This window comes from Trematomus bernacchii, unplaced genomic scaffold (genome assembly GCF_902827165.1).
Source record: "Trematomus bernacchii unplaced genomic scaffold, fTreBer1.1, whole genome shotgun sequence".
Taxonomy (NCBI): Eukaryota; Metazoa; Chordata; class Actinopteri; order Perciformes; family Nototheniidae; genus Trematomus; species Trematomus bernacchii.
Window position 1 is genome coordinate 821,475 of NW_022987707.1, and position 23,496 is coordinate 844,970.

Consider the following 23,496-nt stretch of genomic DNA (forward strand, 5'->3'; position numbering starts at 1 on the left):
ATAACACTCGTTTTTTCAGATGTATTTTAGGAAACATGTATCATGAACTCGAGTGGGGCTTCTCCGTACCAGAAGAACAGAGGAAAACTCAATTTGTTTTAAATGTGAATCTTTCTGAGTGTAGTTTGGTGTCTGTGAGTCACAGCATCCTTTCAGGGAGTCGTGACTGAAGCAGGATCTCACACACATTACAGGCAGCAGCAGCACTTTTACTCAAGTACAAGATCTGAGTACTTCTACTTTTACTCAAGTACAAGATCTGAGTACTTCTACTTTTACTCAAGTACAAGATCTGAGTACTTCTACTTTGACTCAAGCACAAGATCTGAGTACTTCTACTTTTACTCAAGTACAAGACCTGAGTACTTCTACTTTTACTCAAGTACAAGATCTGAGTACTTCTACTTTTACTCAATTACAAGATATGAGTACTTCTACTTTTACTCAAGTACAAGATATGAGTACTTCTACTTTTACTCAAGTACAAGATATGAGTACTTCTACTTTTACTCAATTACAAGATCTGAGTACTTCTACTTTTACTCAATTACAAGATATGAGTACTTCTACTTTTACTCAAGTACAAGATATGAGTACTTCTACTTTTACTCAAGTACAAGATATGAGTACTTCTACTTTTACTCAAGTACAAGATCTGAGTACTTCTACTTTTACTCAATTACAAGATCTGAGTACTTCTACTTTTACTCAAGTACAAGATCTGAGTACTTCTACTTTTACTCAAGTACAAGATCTGAGTACTTCTACTTTTACTCAAGTACAAGATCTGAGTACTTCTACTTCATTCAGTGGACATGTTTAAACAACAGCTGAAGACACATCTCTTTAAATTGCCTTTTCTAGCAATATCCCATTTTAATTGGTCCTTTATTCATTATTATTATTATTATTATTATTATTATTATTTACATTGTTTTATGTATTCATTTATTTTGTAGGTTTTATAATTCTCTTGTATTCAAACTGTTTCTGAGTGCAGTGAAATGTTCCAGAGTTCAAAATGAAGTCAGAACCTCTGGAGGAATGGGATGATCAGCCATGATGTCATGTGATATATCTTCTGACATCCTGAATGTAAAACAGAAGCGACACAAAAACCAAGTTAGCTTGAGTTTTATTTGCATTCAAAAAGTTAAGAGACGTTCAAAGGTAAGCTCTGTAGTTGGACTTAAACTCTAAATAACCTGCCATTGTTGGTATGACAGTTTGTACTCAAGACGTATACCAACGTGTACTTCTGGATTTACACTTCCAAACAGACATATATATTTAACATATCCACAAATATACAGTACATTGCATATAAGTAAACACAAGTTACATTTTTAACTTCATACCTTTTGTTTTTCTTACACTTCTTTACTTTTATTAATTAACCCTAGATGCTTTTTTTGTAAAAGTTAATGTTACAATGACTGCCATGTGATTTATATGCATAAGTGTAGTACACATTATACAGAGGGCGATCACAGTATGAATACTACCATACGAGTATATGTGTAGTACACATTATACAGAGGGTGATCACAGTATGAATACTACCATACGAGTATATGGAGTACACATTATACAGAGGGTGATCACAGTATGAATACTACCATACGAGTATATGTGTAGTACACATTATACAGAGGGTGATCACAGTATGAATACTACCATACGAGTATATGGAGTACACATTATACAGAGGGTGATCACAGTATGAATACTACCATACGAGTATATGGAGTACACATTATACAGAGGGTGATCACAGTATGAATACTACCATACGAGTATATGTGTAGTACACATTATACAGAGGGTGATCACAGTATGAATACTACCATACGAGTATATGTGTAGTACACATTATACAGAGGGTGATCACAGTATGAATACTACCATACGAGTATATGGAGTACACATTATACAGAGGGGGATCACAGTCGATTGGTTTAGCTACGTGTCTGAAAATGGTCAGACTTCATATCAATAGTTCAGACTCAGGTTGGTACTAACTATCATCAGCTGTGATCCTGTACAGACTGAACTATCTGGGCAGCAGGGAGGAGGTCTCTGGAACAGGAGGAGACTCTTCCTCCTACAGAGGACACAGAGACACTGAGGAACCAGAGCTGAACCCAAACCAGAACCCAGCATAAAGAGGTTCAGTGGATGTGGTTCTGAAGGTGTGGAGGTGGATCAGTGTGTCAGAGGAGACTCTGTAGAAGGAGAGAGAGCCAGCAGGATGATCCAGATACACTGCTACTCTACGAGAGGAGGAGGAGGAGGAGGAGGAGGAGGAGGAGGAGGAGATGTGTGTTTCTCTCTTATTGTGCCTGACAGAGTAACGACCATCAGAGCAGATCAGACTCCAGGACTGATCATTCCCTCCAAACACACAGTCCTCTCTCTCTCCTCTCCTCCTGATTCCTCTGTAAGTCACTGATATAGTAACCCCTCCTTTCCACTCGACCTCCCAGTAACAGCGACCAGTCAGAGCTTCACTACACATCAGCTGACACCAGTAATCAAACCTCTCTGGATGATCAGGATATGGCTGCTCCTCCTCCACACGTGTCACCGTCCTGTTGTTGTCAGACAGTTTGAGGTTTCTGTGTGCTGTGTTTGTGTCGAGTGAGAGTTCACAGGAATCTGATGAGAGAAACAGCAGCAGTTATTAATCTATCAGCTGTTCATTTATTGACACTTTAATGATGAAGGTTACATTTGAAGATGGTGGCTGCTTTGTTTTCATGAATCAAATTAAACCACACTCACACTTCCTCAGACCGGGTCTCAACCATCGGACTCCACCAGGCTCCATCCTGAAAGAAGAGGGGGGGGGTTTATGTTGATGTTCTCCACTTTTATTTTGAAAAGTGTTCACCCCCATGTTATGTCTGTTACTTCCTGTCTTGTCTAGTTTTACTTCTTGTCTTTAGTTTCCCCCTCCAGCTGTGTCTTGTCTTGTGATTACCCTTCTGTGTATTTAGTCTTGCTTTCCCTTGTGTTCTTTGTCCGATTGTCGTCAATGTAACCCGCAGGTTCCTGTCCGTGACTTTGTTCTTGTTTCACCCGTTAATGTTTGGTAGTTTTCTTTGTTTCTAATCAGCTTTTTGGAATAAAGCTCGTTTTGGTTATTACCTGGATTCCTGCTTCCCTGTCTGTGTTCTGCATTTGGACAGGGGGGTGTTAGAGCAACGTGGAAACATGGACATTACATCACTCTCAAACAAATTATTCAAGCCCTTCATAGACTTGACACAATACTTTTTTTTTTCGCTTTATTAAATATTTTTATTTAAGAAATAAACCTAAGTATAGTTGATTAGTTTTACACAAATTACATTAATCAATTCACTTATTAAATGTATTTAGGACACATCAACTCAAAATGAATTGTTTTCATCTGGGGACCGCCCCTTTGCACATGCGCAACATCCGTTCTGTCATTTACCGCCTTTTGTCTGACACTGACTGGAAAGTCTATTCTTTGGTAAGTATTTATTTTTTCTAGTAGTTTAGAACGTACCCTGTTTCCAAGTAATGCCTTTTCATAATATCGACAAGAATATTTGAAAAACCACCGTGTTATATTTTGCTCCGTTTTTAGTTGGGTCTAAACGGCAAGCTAGCTATACCTCGCCAGATAACTGTTAGCTAGAAGCTAGCTTGCTACATGTGGGTAGCATTGAATACCTGCTGGATAATGGAGATCAGTAGATTGTATTATATTAGATTTCATGTTATTGTCATTGAACACAGTACACCGAAATTCAGTTTATATCCAACCAAAACAAACCCCCTGCAGAGGCAGATCCTCACAGAGGAGAGCAGAGTGATATACCTAAATGAAGATCCAGACTCGTTCTTCAAGGAGTATCTGGTAAGTTTATACAATATTTTTCCCATGTAGCGTTGAACAGTGTTACCTTAACTTATTAATACCATGGCATGTATTTATAATGAGAACATCCTATGGCACACCACCATCCATACCCAAGGCTAGGTGTCTATAATGTCAACTTCTCGCTTGCGTGTATTACTTAAGTATCAATAAATACATGTAAAAATAAATACAGGAATAAATAAGGAAATAAATATGGATATTAATGAATAAATAAATGTATACATTAATTCAGGGATAAATAATTATATACAGAAATAAATAAATAAATGCTGAAATAAATAAATTCTCGAATAAATAAATGTTGAAATACATATAGAAATAAGTATGTAAATGCATTAATAAATACAGAAATAAATGTTAAAATTATTACAGGAATAAATAAATAAAATAATAAATAGATTCTGAAATAAATAAATACATGAATAAAATGATAAAATAATAAATATAGAAATAAATAGGTAAATGTATGAATAAATAAGTAAAAGTTGATAAGCAAACAGGACATACATGGATAACTATCTTTATTAGATTTAATTTATTTCTGTATTTCAGGCTCTGTATGTTGATAAGGTTGGAGGTCCTTATCTCAGTTTAAAGCAGTATTGGTCAATTAGGCGAGCCAGACAGAAGCAAATGTGCTTCTCTAAACTGCAGTAGATGGTTTAAGAATGCTTATTTATATTTTCATACAGTTTTCTGTTTGTGGGGTTCAGCTTTTTACTTAACATAAGTGTTGTGTGTTTGTGTTGTTTTTCAGGCCTCCACGCTGACGATGCAGAGAGGGACATTTCCAACACAGTCATGGGGATTTACACGATCCGAAGAAACGGGGATGGGGGGCCAGAGGACGTGGGAATTGTTATGGAAGGCATTAAAGTCATGGAAAACGTAGGCAGCGTCATTGTGGGACTCATCATGCTCTCAGGGCTCATGTATGCCCTTGATCTCAGCTTCCCGGACAACTTGAAGTACACCTTCGAGTTTCTACAGAAGGTCGTAATGAACTTGGATGGGCACAAGCTGAATGCAAAAATACAGCAGCTGCAAATCAAGCTGTTTGCATAAGAGGTGAACAACATGTGAACAAGTGTCAAGTTTTCTTATCAAATATTTTGTTTTTCAACTTTCATTTTCCATATGCTTTTTTGCTTTTTTTGTAATTGTAGGTTCAAAGCAAATGGCTACACTCATGCTATTACCAAATATACTGTAGGGTTTGTGCAGTGCACTCTTTATCCAAACCACCCAATGATATTCCCTGTTTGGAGAGCAGTGCAAAGCCTCCATCTTTTATAGTGTCTTTGTTGTTTGAGGCACTGGGAGATTTAGAACAGCTGGGTGTTCACTTTGCACCCGTTTCGGCACTGTTACGAGAGTGCTATTTGCACCACTCTTGCTCTGTGTATTCAAGTAAAGTTAATATTGAGATGTGTATATAAATATTGATGTTGAATTGAGGATTACTGTCACCTTCCTCATCCATGATTGGCGTTATTATTATTATTTGTCTGAGTTGCTTTATCTCCTGCTCAGTCTGTTTATTGATATGTTTTATAAAATCGAAATGCAGACAGACAAATAACTCTGAGAGAGCTGTGACACTCTGTTTACACAAGGTGAGGATTGGCTATCCACCTCAAGGTGTAATTGTTATCTGAGAATTTTCAATAAAAATATCTCAACCAGGTTTTGTCTCACGAGCGTCTTAATGGGGGATAAAGTGAAAAATCATTTTATTTTACCTTATTTCTTTAACAATTAATTATATTATTTTTAGTTGGACAAATGTAAATTCATTTAATTTAGTTAACGTAATAATTGTATTTCAGCTGTATTTGATCAAATTGAGTTGGACTAACTCAATTCAATTGTATTGCATGGATGTTTTTAGTTTCAGTTGGGGCTACCAATATTTATTGGATGGAAAACCTGCCCACGATTGAATTGAGTTCATCCAATGAGTTATTTCTTTGAGTGAGAAACACGGAGCTTTGTTATTCTCCACAGATGAGCCTGTTCACAGAGAGCTCCTCTTAGTCCGTTTTCAGCTGGTATTATTTTAGGTCAATCGAACATCTCATTATGAGCCGATAAATAAAGCTCATTATTTTCAATTATTATCTTTCAGAAAATAAGATGTAAACATTTATCAGTGTTCAGTTAGTCCAATCTCAAGAGGAAAATAAATGAACTTTATTTAAAGGTATCTCTGGTGCACAGAATTCACCAGACGTCTGATAGTTCATCATTGTTTTTAACAGAGGGAGGGGCTATTTACTGTTTTATAAAATAGAAGAAGCACTTCTGATCAATTCAGATACCGGAGTGAGTGTAGATCACGTCCAACAGTGATGATCTCTGCTGTGTGTTTATGTTGTGGGATGGATTTTGATCTTTTTAGCAACCGTTCAACCACAAAAACAAGATGTTGAGCATCCTGCTGGCCAAGTAGAGGTCTCCCCTGAATATATTGTAAAATGTGATCAGCAAATTAAAATGAGCATTGCAATCTAGATCAGAATCTAAAATGATAAAGATGTGTTCCTTGCTGTTGTGTCTTTTCTGCAAACACTGTCCTCATTACCCTTCAGTTTTATTCTCCTGGTCCATGTTCTTCAGGTTTGGGTCTTTGTGACTGTTTTGAAAACTATAATTTACATGAACACATATATACGTTTATAATACCTGAGAGTGTCCAGTCTCCAGAGTGGATCCTCCAGTCCAGCAGACAGCAGCTTCTCTCCTGAGTCTCCTGGATAATTGTAGCTCAGGTCCAGCTCTCTCAGATGGGAGGGGTTGGAGCTCAGAGCTGAAGTCAGAGAAACACAGCCTTCCTCTGTGACCAGACAGCCTGACAGCCTGAACACACACAAAACAACATACATCACCTAATCTGAGGTTACTGTGAGGACTGGAGGGTTAGTTCAGAAGTGGGGTAACATTAACATGATAACTATTTTCCTAGTCACAACTCACTAATCTCTTTCAACAATCTGACAACATTACTAGTAGCTTTTAGATTTCTTTGTTATTTCAAGATCCCTCAATTGTGAACCAAAAACCATAACATATGTTAATGGTATAAATTGGCAACTAAATCAACTTGACAGGTTGGATAGCATATGGGAAAATAAAATATTGTGCAGGTTACATGTGTATTCATTAATGTAAATCCCAATTTAAGTAGCAAATGTGATGAACCCTGACCTGAGAGTCTCCAGTTCACAGTATGGACTCTCCAGTCCAGCAGAAAGCAGCTTCACTCCTGAATCCTGCAGGTTGTTGTTACTCAGGTCCAGCTCTCTCAGACTAGAGGACTGGGAGCTGAGGACTGAGGACAGAGCTTCACAGCTTCTCTCTGACAGGTTACAGCTACTCAGTCTGAAGGGACAATGACATATATATATAAAAAACTCTGCATTTACCCTGTAGGATTCATTTTATGGGTGTTGTTGGTGTCTCAGTTTACTTTATTTATACTGCAATATTATTTTGGACACTTGGTGGTGGGGGTTAGCTGCACTGGGTGTATAAAAGGGGTCATAGGTGACCGGAGAGGACGAGGACACAGGAGGAAGAGCACACCGATTCCACCAGCCCGGCAGATGCTCATACCACAACTTTTGACACAGTATAATTAAACCTTGGTATGTAAAGCTAAATAAACATCATTCTAAACTGCAGCAAAAGACCGGAAAATCATCTGTTTGTGTCTGCGTCTGGATCACTCAACCCTCCTGTGAAGTAATGGCAATAAAAGAATAGGACATTGGAACAGTTAAAATTGCCATTACATACCCTTTTCATATATTGTATTTAAATATCAAACATAATAGACAGAAAACCACATATAGGAGAAACAAAGTGTGACCTTTGGTCTGCCGTATTTATTACATAATCCCCTAAACACCATTATTTCGACTGACCGAGATCATTTTGCATAATAGTTGGATTTAAAGCACATTTTATAATAAAATTGCAAAACTGTAAAGTGAATAAGTGTAAGGTCCTGGCCAGCATGTTGATGTTTTTGTTATTATTCCTGTTTTTATTTTGTTTCTCTCATTTCAGTTTCAGCTTTCCTGCCCTTGATTGAACTCCACCTGCTTCCCATCCCTAATTAGCCTCACCTGTGCCCCATTATCATCTCTCCCTCTGTCTACTTAGTCTGCATCCACATTCCCTTCAGTGCCAGTTCGTCTTAGTTATTCCTAGCGTTCCAGCAGTGTTTATTCCTAGTATCTATTCCACGTGTACCTGACCCAGCTTCGTGTCCTGACCCTGTTCCTGCCTAATCCTCGTCTGTGTTGGTTGCCTTACTGACTGATCTCCCGTGTACCGAACCTCTGCATATAAAGACCTTTTTGCAACCTAAGCCTCTGTCCCTGAGTCGTGCTATTGAGTCCTCTACTGGTGCTCATTCAGTCGTTACAATAAGATGTTGAGATAAAGTGTTTTCCTAGGCAAAACACATACAAAGCTGAAGAAAATGATGTTATATATAGGCTCTAAAGATTGGCCAAACTTATTAAATCAAATATTTGAGTAAAGTAAACATAGAAATGTATCCAGTAATCACAAATGTTATTTTACCTTAAGCTTTAATAAAGTGACTAACATACAATTCAATACCATGTTTTGAAAAGCAATTTGGGTTTAACTGCAGTGGGGATAGAATCAATTACCCTCCCATTGTACTCACCTACTTCCCCCATGGGCTACAGCCTCCCAACATATACATATTTATTCAGAAGTTAACTTAATATGTTGATGAATCCTGACCTGAGAGTCTCCAGTTCACAGTGTGGACTCTCCAGTCCAGCAGACAGCAGCTCCACTCCTGAATCCTGCAGGTTGTTGTTCCTCAGGTCCAGCTCTCTCAGACTAGAGGACTGGGAGCTGAGGACTGAGGACAGAGCTTCACAGCTTCTCTCTGACAGGTTACAGCCACTCAGTCTGATAAAGGAAAAACAAGCAATATTTTAAAAATGATGAGCAGAATATTCAAATCATGATGTATGAGTCCGACTCTGATGGCACATTTCCACTGCAGGGCCTAGCACGGCTTAGTACGGTATAGTTAGGCCTTGGTAGGCCAGGCTCACTTTATGCTGCATTCCCATTACAGTTTAGTAGCTGGGGTAGTATCTATAGTAACGCAGTGTAGGCGGAGCCGTGACGTCATCTTCAATGAGAACCACAAAACCAACATCAGCCGTTAGCTGTTAGCACTCAGAGCTCACAGCTCCTCATATCTGTTCAGAAACTAGACAAAAGTTAAACAAGTACAAACCACAGACTGTCTGTGTCATGGAGAATACAGTCGCTGCTTTATTTATGTCTGTATAGGCCGTTGTTGTGAGTGTGGACGGTCGGAGCATATATTGCGTTAGCTTAGCCAATCTCCATTTAGAAAACATGCATTTTAAAAGGTTTTTCGCCTGCCGTCTGTCTGCAGACTTGTCAAAGCATTAATTCATGGTTTTTACCAACCGGTATCAGTATGTTGTTACTTCATCATTTAGAAACGTGTATTACAATTAAATCACGGTCAAATATGTTCATTGTGTTGTAGTTGTAGCCACTCACGTCACTAGTTTAGCATACTCAGCCCGGTTGTTGGCCCGGAAAGAACCACGATTTTGGAGAGCCAGAAAAACTGTGAAAAAGTACCCGTTAGCCGTAACTACGCCTAGTGGAAAAGCAACAAAAAACGGGCCGGGTTTGGCACGGCACGCTTAAACCGTGCTACGCGCTGCAGTGGAAATGCGCCATTAATGTACTTACAGAGCTTTCCTGGAGGCTTTGACCACTGGCAGCAGCCTCAGAAGAGCCTCCTCTGAAGCAGAGTATTTCTGCAGGTCAAACACGTCCAGATCTTCTCCTGATGACAGTAAGATGAAGACCAGAGCTGACCACTGAGCAGGAGACAGATTATCTGTGGAGAGACTTCCTGAACTCAGGGACTGTTGGATCTGCTCCACTAGAGAACGATCATTCAGTTCATTCAGACAGTGGAACAGGTTGATGCTTCTCTCTGGAGACAGATCCTCATCCATCTTCTTCTTGATGTACTGGACTGTTTTCTTGTTGGTCTCTGAGCTACTCTCTGTTTCTGTCAGCAGACCACGTAAGAGTTTCTGATTGGTCTGCAGTGAAAGACCCAGGAGGAAGCGGAGCAACAAGTCCAGGTGTCCGTTTGGACTCTGTAAGGCCTTGTCCACAGCACTCTGGTAGAGATGTGTTAGTTCAGATTTGGATCTGAAGAATTTAAGCAGCCTGGAGGGTGCTGGTTCTTCAGACAGCAGGTTAATACCAGAGGTGATGAAGGTCAGATGGACATGAAGAGCAGCCAGAAACTCCTGAACGCTCAGATGGACGAAGCAGAACACCTTGTCCTCAATCATTCCTCTCTCCTCTCTAAAGACCTGTGTGAACACTCCTGAGTACACTGAGGCTGCTCTGATATCGATGCCACACTCTGTCAGGTCGGATTCATAGAAGATCAGGTTGCCTTTCTGCAGCTGCTCAAAAGCCAGTTTCCCCAGAGACTCCATCATCTTCCTGCTCTCTGGACTCCAGTGTGGATCTGTCTCAGCTCCTCCATCATACTTGATGTTCTTCACTTTGGACTGAACCACCAGGAAGTGGATGTACATCTCAGTCAGGGTCTTGGGGAGCTTTCCTCCCTCTCTGGTTTTCAACACCTCCTCCAGAACTGAAGCAGAGATCCAGCAGAAGACTGGGATGTGGCACATGATGTGGAGGCTTCGGGAGGTCTTGATGTGGGAGATGATGGTGTCGGCCTGATCCTGATCTGTGAATCTCCTCCTGAAGTAAACCTCCTTCTGAGGGTCAGTGAACCCTCTGACCTCTGTCACCATGTCCACACATTCAGGAGGGATCTGATTGGCTGCTGCAGGTCGTGTGGTTATCCAGAGGCGAGCAGAGGGAAGCAGCTTCCCCCTGATGAGGTTTGTCAGCAGCACATCCACTGAGGTGGACTCTGTGACATCAGTCAGGATCTCAGTGTTGTGGAAGTCCAGAGGAAGTCGACACTCATCCAGACCGTCAAAGATGAACACGACCTGGAACTGATCAAACCTGCAGATTCCTGCGTCTCTGGTTTCAGAGAAGAAGTGATGAACAAGTTCCACCAAGCTGTACTTGTTCTCTCTCACCACATTCAGCTCTCTGAAGGTGAATGGAAATATGAACTGGATGTCCTGGTTGGCTTTGCCTTCAGCCCAGTCCAGAGTGAACTTCTGTGTTAAGACTGTTTTCCCAATGCCAGCCACGCCCTTTGTCATCACTGCTCTGATTGGTGCATCTCTTCCAGGTGAGGCTTTAAAGAGGTCTTCTTGTCTGATGGTTGTTTCTGGTCTGTCTGGTTTCCTGGATGCTGTTTCAATCTGTCTGACCTCATGTTCATCATTGACCTCTGCAGACCCCCCCTCTGTGATGTAGAGCTCTGTGTAGATCTGGTTCAGAAGGGTTGGGTTTCCTGCTTTAGCAATGCCCTCAAACACACACACTGAACCTCTCCTTCAGGTTAGACTTAAGTTTACGCTGGCACACTCCAGAACGACTTCCTGAATGAAAGAACAACAAAGCAGATCAATAAGTTAAAATAAATCCTTGCAGAATGAAGATCTGAGCATACTTTGTTCTCTTGAGACATTAGTCAACATTTATCCAGCTTGTTAAATCTTTATAGAAACCCTCTTACTGCTCTGCAGACGCTCAGCCAGCTCCTCCTGCTTCATGCTCCTCAGGAAGTGCAGTGTGATGTTCAGAAATGCCTCTCTGCTGCTCCTCCTCTGCTCTTCATCCTCACCGTCCAACACCTCCTCATCCTCCCTCTGACTCTCTAAGCATTCTGGGTAATCTGAACTCAGAGCCTTCTGGATCTTCTTCAGCTCGTTCTTCACAAAAGTGACGATGTTGTCCTCCAGCAGCTGGAACAGAATACATGAACAACGCAATCAAACTAAGAACTTAATCAGATCCATGTTGGACGGACTGACAATCGACGGAGGATGTAACAGAATCTGATTACGTTATTCTGAAAAAAGCACAAACAATGCATCTGAAACAGAAATGTTTTCTACCCAATGTTCCTCTTTGTTACATGGTGGGGAAGGGGAGCCATGATTGGCAGAAATAGCTCAGTCCGTTTGGACTTGGTTTGGGAATCAAAGTCGCAGTTCAAGCCACCAAATAAGGAGTGCAGAATAGTACACAGAGAGGTGCCAGTTTGCCTCTTGGGCACTGCCAAGATACCCTTGAGCAAAGCACCACACCCCAACACTTCTAAACCAACTATACAAAATATGTCTTGGCCACCGACAGCTCAGTGGTTGCCGGTGGTTCAAGTATGCTGGTTTAACTCCAGAGGCCGCTAAAGATTCAAGGTCATCCCCTCTGTCTTAATCTAAAAAGTGCACCATAGAAATGATTGGACAGAATAGATGTTAAGTAGCTCTTATTCATGTACAGACCATAAATATGGAGTCCAGCTGTGTCTGATGCTGCTGGGCAGACTGACCTCTGGGATCCTCTGAGCTCTGCTGGTCCTCTCTGTGAGGAATCATGAAGAGATATCTCACATTATGTTTCAACATAGACTTTTCATACAAAGACACACACAGAGCAGTTTTATAAAGATGGTGTGTTCTGTCAGGATTGATCATACATTTTATAGCTGTATCTGTGTGTGTTCCTATGCCCTTTCCCCTCCATTAGATCTACCCAGATGTGCTGCATTAATGCAACCAGGTGCATGACAAGATGCACCTGCTGTTGGTGAATGGCAGCTACTAGTTTGTCTACTTGTGGTGATCCTTTTGGTTGGTGGATGTTGCACTTCACTTTCTCTAGGACACGTGTTGTTGTGTTGGTAAACCAGTAACTTCTGACTTTGTGTTTTCTTTTTCACCTCATGGTGGTAGCCATTTTGTTTTCGTGATTTGGCCGCTTGTGTGGTTGCTGCTTGTTCATAAACTCGTAGCAGCATCTTAGTTGACCCTTCAGCGAGTGTGTGAATCTTTGTTCCCCATTTGATCCATGTCGACAACTTTTCTCAGCAGTAGCCCCAAATCTGTTGTGTGACCTAATTGCACACTTGTTTTAAATTGAGGCTTATAGAGGGGTATTCTGCAGTGCTAGGTGGCAGACGGTGTTGGCGTGGGGACTGCTGGTGTTTCTGCCTCTCAATTTAAGGATATATATATTTGTCTTCTTTGTTTGTGTTCTTGTAATACATCTTATTGATTTGATGGTTTAAAGTTGTCCGCACGTTTTTAATTGGTCAGTGGTAGAATTGAGTTAGCCCCATAGGGCCGTCTAAAGGTGTGGCGTAAAAAAAAATGAAATTGGCAATTCTGTATCTCACTACCGAATGAGGATCAGAAAAACAAGCTCTCCAGTTTCTATTAACAGTTTTGAATACTCACACTGGGTTAGAAGAATGGCGTCCATCTTTGAAGAGAATCAGATGACCCATAGACCGATCACTCTTCAGGGACACACAGCTGGGTGCAGGAGACTTTTCTCTCTGCTGCTGAGAACTGAGAGAAACACTGAAATGTACTGAAGATGCAAGACTTACATTTGTGCTTTCAACTTTGTTATTTGGCTGTGAAAGTTATCTTTTTCTTTAGGTGTCTGCAAAACAAAAACCCAGATACCAACAAAGGCTTGAACATATGGCCCTCAGACAGGAGGTTCTTGTAAATTGCTGCTACGAGTCCCAATATCTTTACAATTTGTCCCCAAAGTCCTCAGATCTGAAAGTGAGTGGAGCTAATCCCAATCCCTCACCTCGTGGTCCCCATACCACTGCAGGTATTCTCAAGAAATCTGAATCTATCTGAGAGTCTGACTTCATGTGGTAGACTTTGTGGAGGAATTAGCTCACCCAATGTTTGCACCAAATTAACACTTTTTACAGTGTTGCATATAACACTGTACAAATTAGAAAAGCTATTTTAATCTGCGTCAAAGAAAGACATTTGATTGTATTCATTGTCAAAACTCACACTGGGTCATAAGAATGGCGTCCATCTTTGAAGAGAATCAGATGACCCTTAGACCGGTCACTCTTCAGGGACACACAGCTGGGTGCAGGAGACTTTTCTCTCTGCTGCTGGGAACTGAGAGAAAGACAGAAATGTACTGAAGATGCCTCTCAACTTAAGGATATATATATTTGTATTCTTTGTTTGTGTTCTTGTAGTAAATCGTATTGATTTGATGGTTTAAAGTTGTCCGCACGTTTTTAATTGGTTAGTGGTAGACTTTTGTTAGCCCCATAGGGCCGTCTAAAGGTGGGGCGTAAAAAAGGTTTAATTGGCAATTCTGTATCTCATGACTGAGGATCAGAGCAACAAGCTCTCCAGTTTCTATTAACAGTTTTGAATACTCACACTGGGTTAGAAGAATGGCGTCCTTTTTTGAAGTGAATCAGATGACCCTTAGACCGGTCACTCTTCAGGGACACACAGCTGGGTGCAGGAGACTTTTCTCTCTGCTGCTGGGAACTGAGAGAAACACTGAAATGTACTTTATTTTATTTAATAAAAAAAATTACTTCATGCAATATATTATAAAAATGTAATGGGCCTAAAATATATTACAATGCATTACACCACTGTGTGTGTGTGTGTGTGTGTGTGTGTGTGTGTGTGTGTGTGTGTGTGTGTGTGTGTGTGTGTGTGTGTGTGTGTGTGTGTGTGTGTGTGTGTGTGTGTGTGTGTGTGTGTGTGTGTGTGTGTGTGTGTGTGTGTGTGTGGTACTTACTCCTCCACATCGCTGGATAGTAGAGTCTGTATTCTCTGTACCTGCAGCCGGACGCTTCCTCTTTCAACCGGAACCTGTTCCCTCTCGCTGTAAAAGCAATCAATATTTCCTGATATAATGGCACAGTACTTTTTTGCGAGTTCAAAGTCATATGAGCGTTTTAAAGATTTAAAGGTGGGGTAGGTAAGTTTGAGAAACCGGCTGGAGATACACTTTTTGTATATTCCATGGAATGCTCTTAACATCCCGATAGCAATAAATATCTGAAGTGCTTTGACAAAAAATCCCTAAATAAATATCACCTGTGGAAGCTGTAGTTCTGTAAAAAGCACGACCAATCATCTGAGCCGGCCCGGCTAAAATAACTGGATGGCCTACCTGCCTGTCAGCCTTCCATCTGTGCACAAACTTATCTCGTGCCCTCATTGGTCATGTGCGCGTTCGTGTGTGTTGGAGGAGGGGCTCTGTGAGGAAGTGGCAGATTTTCTCCGGTTGTGTATTTTCAAATTCTAGCGATCTCGAGCCGGTTTCTCAAACTTACCTACCCTACCTTTAAGTCAGTTACTGATTTATACACAAACAGACCAGTTAGATAAAGATGGTTGTTCTGCCATGATTCAGAAAAACCAGATGCAACAATACTGACGGACGACCGATTCTGTATCTGACCAAGAACAATAAACCCATCTGTTAAATGAACATTTTGAAATACTTACACCGTGTCAGAAGAACCACCTTCATCTTTGAACTCCACCAGATGACCCTGAGGCCGATCTCTCTTCATGGACACACAGCTGGGTTCAGGAGACTTTTCTCTCTGCTGCTGGGAACTGAGAGAAACAGAAATGTACTCTATGCAATATATAACACAACCATGTCAGGCTTACATATCTGTTACTGTGCAAATCACTAGCTTGTTTTTTCTTTTTAATTTGGATGTCAGTCGGATGTGCTATTAGTTAATACTGTGACCATCCGGAGAATCCCAGAGTCAGGTCTGTCTATGTAAAACCTGAAATCTGAGTTTTGAAAACTGCAACTAGTTCCAAAGACTTCAGCTACAAATCCCTACATCTCTCTGACTGGTCCTTAGACATCTTAACTAGACCTCAGATCTCTCTGCTTACATTGGTTCTCTTTTCAAACACTGGTTGATCCACCATATCAATACATTATTTCTGAGTTATTAATTAACCGAGTAGACATGATCATTCTCTCTATGAGAGCACTTTGACCCCCAGAGGCCTCAATAAATAGGAAATATGATCCTTCATAAGATAAGAGAAGTATCAAAGTCCAAACTGCAGTCCAGAATCAGGATTATATCTGAATGTGTTTTAAAGATGTACAGGTTTATTACGAGTTCATGTTTAAGTGAAAAGCAGACAAACAAATGTCTTCATCTATTTTCTATTGCTCTACAGCTACTCCCAAGAGCCAGTACTCGCTTATTTACATATTAGCATGTGTTTCAGTAAACCATTATTACACTGAATAACAAGTCCTTCTCATTCTCTGCAGGTTTAATTAAACTATACTTCATTGGAGACAACAAAAGACATATCTATAAGAGGAGAAGAAGCCACAACTGAAATCAGAGAGTGTACAGCAGAGATGAAAAGAGTATATCTACTACACTATCGTACAGAAGTACAAGTTAGTGACTTAAAATACATTTTACGCAGGCAAATATATATATAAAATTACTTGTTAAAAAATGTACATAGCGAAAAGTGAAAAGATATATAAAATACTTTGTATTGTGATGAGTTGCTGATCTGGAAGTAGAACTTTGCGCATATATTTTATTTTGATCTGTTTATTTTGAGAAGGCCTGGGGTCTACAACTTATAATAAATCATCAAAATATGCATTCCTGAGTAGAGTAATTAGATGTAACCAGAGTACACTAAGCATTGACTAAACATGAATACAAATAGACTGCCACTTAAACAGCAGAATAAAAACACATCAAGGTCGCAAACACAGGTGTAGAAACAATGAAAGCCCCATTGCAGCCACAGTCTATGCCACAAACAGTCTTTGCTTTGCTTTAAACATGCAAACCGGTGTTAGGGTAGAGCAAGGAAGGGTTGCAGCTTTTTTAATACAGACAAGGTAGCGTGCACATATTGCAACATTGCAACAAGTGTTTGATGTGACTCACATCATTCTGACAATAGCAGAGGATGGAGTTCAGGTCATTTAGGTGCACTAATATAAGCACCTAGCCTACACCTGAGCGCTAACGTAGTGCATGTGCAGCTTTGAGTACGTGCTGGGAACGCAGTGCTTCCTGGGTAAAGCAGTTTTTTCCCTTTATTGAACATGATTTGAGAGGGCTGTGTAGAGTACCGGCAGCCTGGGAGAAGTGCCGGTACCATAATAAAAGTCACGGTACGCCAAAGAGTAAAATGTGACAGTGCAGGTACTGCGTACCGTTGAGTACCGGCCCACTTCAAGCACTGGTCCCTAGATCTTTGCCACTAGTCCCCAGTCTTCTGCAACCAGTCTCTAGGTCTCTTCAACTAGTCCTGGGATTTCAGCAACTATTCCTTTTACCTCTTCAAGTAGTCCCTAGACCTCTGCAAATCGTTTCTAGGTCTCTTCAACTGGCTCCAATCTCTGCAACTAGTCAGTGGATCACTGCAAGTAGTCTCTGAACTTCTGCAACTGGTCCCTAGATCTTGGGACTGGTCTATAGATATCTGGATCTCGTCCCTATAGGTCTCTGCTGCTAGCTCATAACTTTGCAATAGTCCCTAGATCTCTGGAAGCAGTCCCAAAAACATCTTTACTAGTCCTCAGATCTCCCTTCATACATTAGGTATTACTCTAGAGACCAGTTATTCCATCATGATAATAATATACTGTTCATGAGTTATTAATTAACAGAGTATACATTATTTCTTTGAGAGCCCTTTGACCCACAGAGGCCTCAATAAATATGGAATATGAGCCTTCATAAGATCAGAGAAGTATCAAAGTCCAAACTGCAGTCCAGAATCAGGATTCAATCTGAATGTGTTTTATAGATTTACAGGTTTGTTATGAGTCAATGTTCAGGAGAAAAAGTAGGGAAACAAATCTTTGCAACTAGTCTCTAGTGCTCTGCAACTAGTCTCTAGTGCTCTGCAACTAGTCTCTAGTGCTCTGCAACTAGTCTCTAGTGCTCTGCAACTAGTCTCTAGTGCTCTGCAACTAGTCTCAAGTGCTCTGCAACTAGTCTCTAGTGCTCTGCAACTAGTCTTTAGTGCTCTGCAACTAGTCTCAAGGACCTCTTGAACTAGTCTCAAGGACCTCTTGAACTAGTCCCTAGATCCAAGCAATGGGTCCAAGGTACTTCTGCAACTATTTCTTGGACCCCTGGATCTTGGCCCTAGATCTCTGAGGCTAGCTCGTAACTTGGTAACTATTCCCAAAGACTTCTGCAACTAGTCCTCAGATCTCTCTGCATTGATTGGTACTTTTTTCAAACACTTGTTATTCAACCATAATAATAATGCACTGTTTCTGAGTTATTAATTAACAGAGATCTCTCTATGAGAGCACTTTGACCCACAGACGCCTCAATAAATATGAAATATGAGTCTTCATAAGATAAGAGAAGAATCAAAGTCCAAACTGCAGTCCAGAATCAGGATTCAATCTGAATGTGTTTTATAGATGTACAGGTTTATTATGAGTCAATGTTCAGGAGAAAGAGCAGAGCCAGTAAACAGCCAGTCAGTAAGAGAGAACATGTTGAAGGGTGAAACAGTTTCAAACATCATGTGAAGTGTTGAGTGTGATACCTCTCCATGTTGGTGAGAACCTGCAGCCACCTGATGGAGACAGACACACGGCTTCATTATTACTTTAATGCCATTTATATGTGTTAGTGATCAGGAAATACAATCTGTTTCTACATGTAGACTTTAAAGACAGTGAGCTGTAGTTTCAAACATCAGTTGTCAGATAAACTGAGTGCTGTCATTCTAAAGACAGGAGGTGAACACATGAACCCACAAAGAGCAGCTGTTTGAAACATTACACACTGAATGAATCAAAGTCCCACTTACTCAGTCTCTTCTCATGAACTCCATCAGCTGTGAGGACCAGGTCTGTGTAGAAGAAGAGTTTCCTGCTGATCTGACCATGTGCTCCATCAGGAGTAACTCCTCTGCTTCTTCATCAGTCCTCTGTGTCCAACACTCTGATGAAGCAGTGTGACCCTGCAGCTCTCAGTTCAAACTGTATATGACTTTATATTGTAGTTACAGATTAACCCCCAGCCGCTCCCTGCAGCTCTCAGTTCAAACTGTATATGACTTTATATTGTAGTTACAGATGAACCCCCAGCCGCTCTCTGCAGCTCTCTGACAGCTGAGAACAGATCCTCATCACTGACAGCATCAACATCTCTGTCTGCAACGTGTCCAACACTTCATACATTTACTCAACTAAGAGTACTTCCATGTTGAGCTACGTGATACTTGTACTCATCCCAGAGGTACAGGTTGTACTTTTTACTGCACTTATCTGACAGCGGTTACTGTACTAATGAGAGTCTCTGCACAGCTGGTTCTGATCTCTCTGGCTGATTAGTGAGAGCAGGGAATATAATGATGGTACCAAACTATCTGTACTAAGAATGATAAGATAATGCTCACCTCCACCCGACGCTCGGATCACATCGTCCACGGCCTCCACTGGCTCCCCATCAAACACCAGATTGACTTCAACATATTACTTCTCACCTACAAAGCCTCCAACAACCTGTGACCTCATCCAACCACACACCCCTACCTCAGTGACCTCATCCAACCACACACCCCTACCTCAGTGACCTCATCCAACCACACACACCTACCTCAGTGACCTCATCCAACCACACACCCCTACCTCAGTGACCTCATCCAACCCACACACCCCTTACCTCAGTGACCTCATCCAACCACACACCCCTACCTCAGTGACCTCATCCAACCACACACCCCTACCTCAGTGACCTCATCCAACCACACACACCCTACCTCAGTGACCTCATCCAACCACACACCCCTACCTCAGTGACCTCATCCAACCACACACCCCTACCTCAGTGACCTCATCCAACCACACACCCCTACCTCAGTGACCTCATCCAACCACACACCCCTACCTCAGTGACCTCATCCAACCACACACCCTACCTCAGTGACCTCATCCAACCACACACCCCTACCTCAGTGACCTCATCCAACCACACACCCCTACCTCAGTGACCCTCATCCAACCCCCACACCCCTACCTCAGTGACCTCATCCAACCACACACCCCTACCTCAGTGACCTCATCCAACCACACACCCCTACCTCAGTGACATCATCCAACCACACACTCCTACCTCAGTGACCTCATCCAACCACACACCCCTACCTCAGTGACCTCATCCAACCACACACCCCTACCTCAGTGACCTCATCCAACACACACACCTACCTCAGTGACCTCATCCAACCACACACCCCTACCTCAGTGACCTCATCCAACCACACACACCTACCTCAGTGACCTCATCCAACCACACACCCCTACCTCAGTGACCTCATCCAACCACACACCCCTACCTCAGTGACATCATCCAACCACACACTCCTACCTCAGTGACCTCATCCAACCACACACCCCTACCTCAGTGACCTCATTCAACCACACACCTCTACCTCAGTGAACTCATCCAACCACACACCCCTACCTCAGTGACCTCATACAACCACACACCCCTACCTCAGTGACCTCATCCAACCACACACACCTACCTCAGTGACCTCATCCAACCACACACCCCTACCTCAGTGACCTCATACAACCACACACCCCTACCTCAGTGACCTCATCCAACCACACACACCTACCTCAGTGACCTCATCCAACCACACACCCCTACCTCAGTGACCTCATCCAAACCACACACCCCTACCTCAGTGACAATCATCCAACCACACACTCCTACCTCAGTGACCTCATCCAACCCACACACCCCTACCTCAGTGACCTCATTCAAACCACCACACCCTTACCTCAGTGAACTCATCCAACCACACACCCCTACCTCAGTGACCTCATACAACCCACACACCCCTACCTCAGTGACCTCATCCAACCACACACACCTACCTCAGTGACCTCATCCAACCACACACCCCTACCTCAGTGACCTCATACAACCACACACCCCTACCTCAGTGACCTCATCCAACCACACACCCCTACCTCAGTGACCTCATTCAACCACACACCCCTACCTCAGTGAACTCATCCAACCACACACCCCTACCTCAGTGACCTCATCCAACCCACACACCCCTACCTCAGTGACCTCATCCAACCACACACCCCTACCTCAGTGACCTCATTCAACCACACACCCCTACCTCAGTGACCTCATCCAACTACACACCCCTACCTCAGTGACCTCATCCAACCACACATCCATACCTCGGTGACCTCATTCAACCACACACCCCTACCTCAGTGACCTCATCCAACCACACACCCCTACCTCAGTGAGCTCATCCAACCACACACCTCTACCTCAGTGACCTCATTCAACCACACACCCCTACCTCAGTGACCTCATCCAAACCACACACCCCTACCTCAGTGACCTCATTCAACCACACACCCCCTACCTCAGTGACCTCATCCAACTACACACCCCTACCTCAGTGACCTCATCCAACCACACATCCATACCTCGGTGACCTCATTCAACCACACACCCATACCTCGGTGACCTCATCCAACCACACACCCCTATATCAGTGACCTCATCCAACCACACACCCCTATATCAGTGACCTCATCCAACCACACACCCCTACCTCAGTGACCTCATCCAACCACACACCCATACCTCAGTGACCTCATTCAACCACACACCTCTACCTCAGTGAGCTCATTCAACCACACACCTCTACCTCAGTGACCTCATCCAACCACACACCCCTACCTCAGTGACCTCATCCAACTACACACCCCTACCTCAGTGACCTCATCCAACCACACACCCTACCTCAGTGACCTCATCCAACTACACACCCCTACCTCAGTGACCTCATCCAACCACACACCCCTACATCAGTGACCTCATCCAACTACACACCCCTACCTCAGTGACCTCATCCAACCACACACCCCCTCCCTCTGGAGTCCCATCCGAAAGGCCAACACTCTGCATCCTTCAAACTCGCTCTCAAAACTCACTCATTTATGTAAAGCGTCTTTGAGAATTAGGAAAAGCGCTAAACGAATCTTATAGATCACTGTAGATTATGTAGATCTTATCCAGATCACCAAAGAGGAGGGATGAGTTGTCTTAATGAACGTATTTATTCAGGCAGTGTCCAGGAACAGAGGCTGCCAAATTTTCTGAATCATGCGGCCAATGAGTCCAATCCAACAAACTGGATCACTCTGCAACATTACAAAAAAAGTCATGACTTCCTATGTTTTGTTCAAATGCACTGCAGGCTAGAGGAGCAGGTAACTCTGTTATAGATCTGTCTTGTTTCCGTACAGATAACGTGACACTGTCAAGGTTGATGGAATCTCAAGAATCCCTGAATTGTCTTGGTCCGAGCTGTTTATATTATTTCAGATTTGTTCTCTATGAACCCTCTAGAATGATCAGGTCTTCTGGTATTTGCCTTTTGATACTAACTTAAAGTGGACCTATCATGCTATATTATAATAATATATTGTAGGGCCATACCTATATAAAACATGTCTGTGAAGTTTTTTTTTCAAAATACCAAACAGATCATGCATTTTAGCCATGCCTCATTTCGCTCTATTTGCTCTTTTCCAGCCCTGTTTTTGCAAGGGCTGATTCTGTGGCAAATGAGCTGCAGCTGACCACGCCCCCCTGCAAAGGAGGGGGGCGAGGCACGAGCATCATGTTACCATGCTACCATGCTGTTACCATGCCACGGCAACCTCTCATTCCCCTGATAGGTGGAGAGTTGCCCATATAGGCGGAGCTCCCTGTTTCTGACGTCAGAACAATTTCAAATCTGTATCAGTCTGTATCAGATACGTTGCAGCCCCGTTTTTAGAGATTTGGGTTAGGAGGAAAAGAGAGAGGGTTGTGTTTTCTGACATTTGGTGAGTTCCCTGGAACACCGGGGACACATATTCATGTATAAAAGACGTACAAAATTGCATTTTGCATGATAGGTCCCCTTTAAGTTTAAACAAAGACCTACTGTGAGGCGTATCCAGAATTCAGAATAATCTGATATGTTTTATAATGATTGATCATGAAAGTGTTCTCAAAGCTGGTAAAGGTGCAGCTAGTTTGAATGACTTTGTATACTGCAGGGTAGCTTGTGGATTTACTCCAGGTGGAACTAAAGTCTGATTTAACACTTGATTATATTTCACATCATTCATCCACATCTGTAAAGTAACTAAAGGTATTTAAATACATGTAGTGGAGTAAAAGTACACAATCTACCTCTGAACTGTAGTGGAGTAGAAGTACAAAGAGGCATAACATGGAAATACTCAAGTAAAGTACAAGTACCTACAAGAGTTTGAGTTTTATAACATCCAGCAGCACTGTCAGGCTCATCATGGTGAACAATAACACTAGAACATGCAGGAGAGGGGAGAGGAGATAAATGACTTGTTGGCAGGTTTGAGGAAACAGCAGTCTGTTTTCAGTGACACATCTCTGGCTGATCATTCAATAAAGGATTATTATCTAATGTTTTCAGAGTGTACTTCCTGACACTAACACAATGTTGCTGTTA

General features: G+C 42.1%; 1 protein-coding gene across 1 annotated transcript; it reads right to left on the minus strand.

Moving 5' to 3' along the window:
• Positions 1 to 1,905: 1,905 nt before the first annotated feature.
• Positions 1,906 to 18,916, minus strand: LOC117490911 (NLR family CARD domain-containing protein 3-like). The gene is given in 15 exon segments (XM_034140686.1): positions 1,906 to 2,658; positions 2,785 to 2,831; positions 6,602 to 6,775; positions 8,699 to 8,872; positions 9,704 to 11,448; positions 11,450 to 11,508; positions 11,646 to 11,874; positions 12,418 to 12,496; positions 13,372 to 13,485; positions 13,957 to 14,070; positions 14,344 to 14,457; positions 14,717 to 14,803; positions 15,433 to 15,546; positions 18,511 to 18,540; positions 18,778 to 18,916. Coding segments are annotated over 14 exon segments (3,612 nt in total). The 5' UTR covers positions 18,519 to 18,540; positions 18,778 to 18,916; the 3' UTR covers positions 1,906 to 2,104.
• Between the last annotated feature and the right edge of the window lie 4,580 nt (positions 18,917 to 23,496).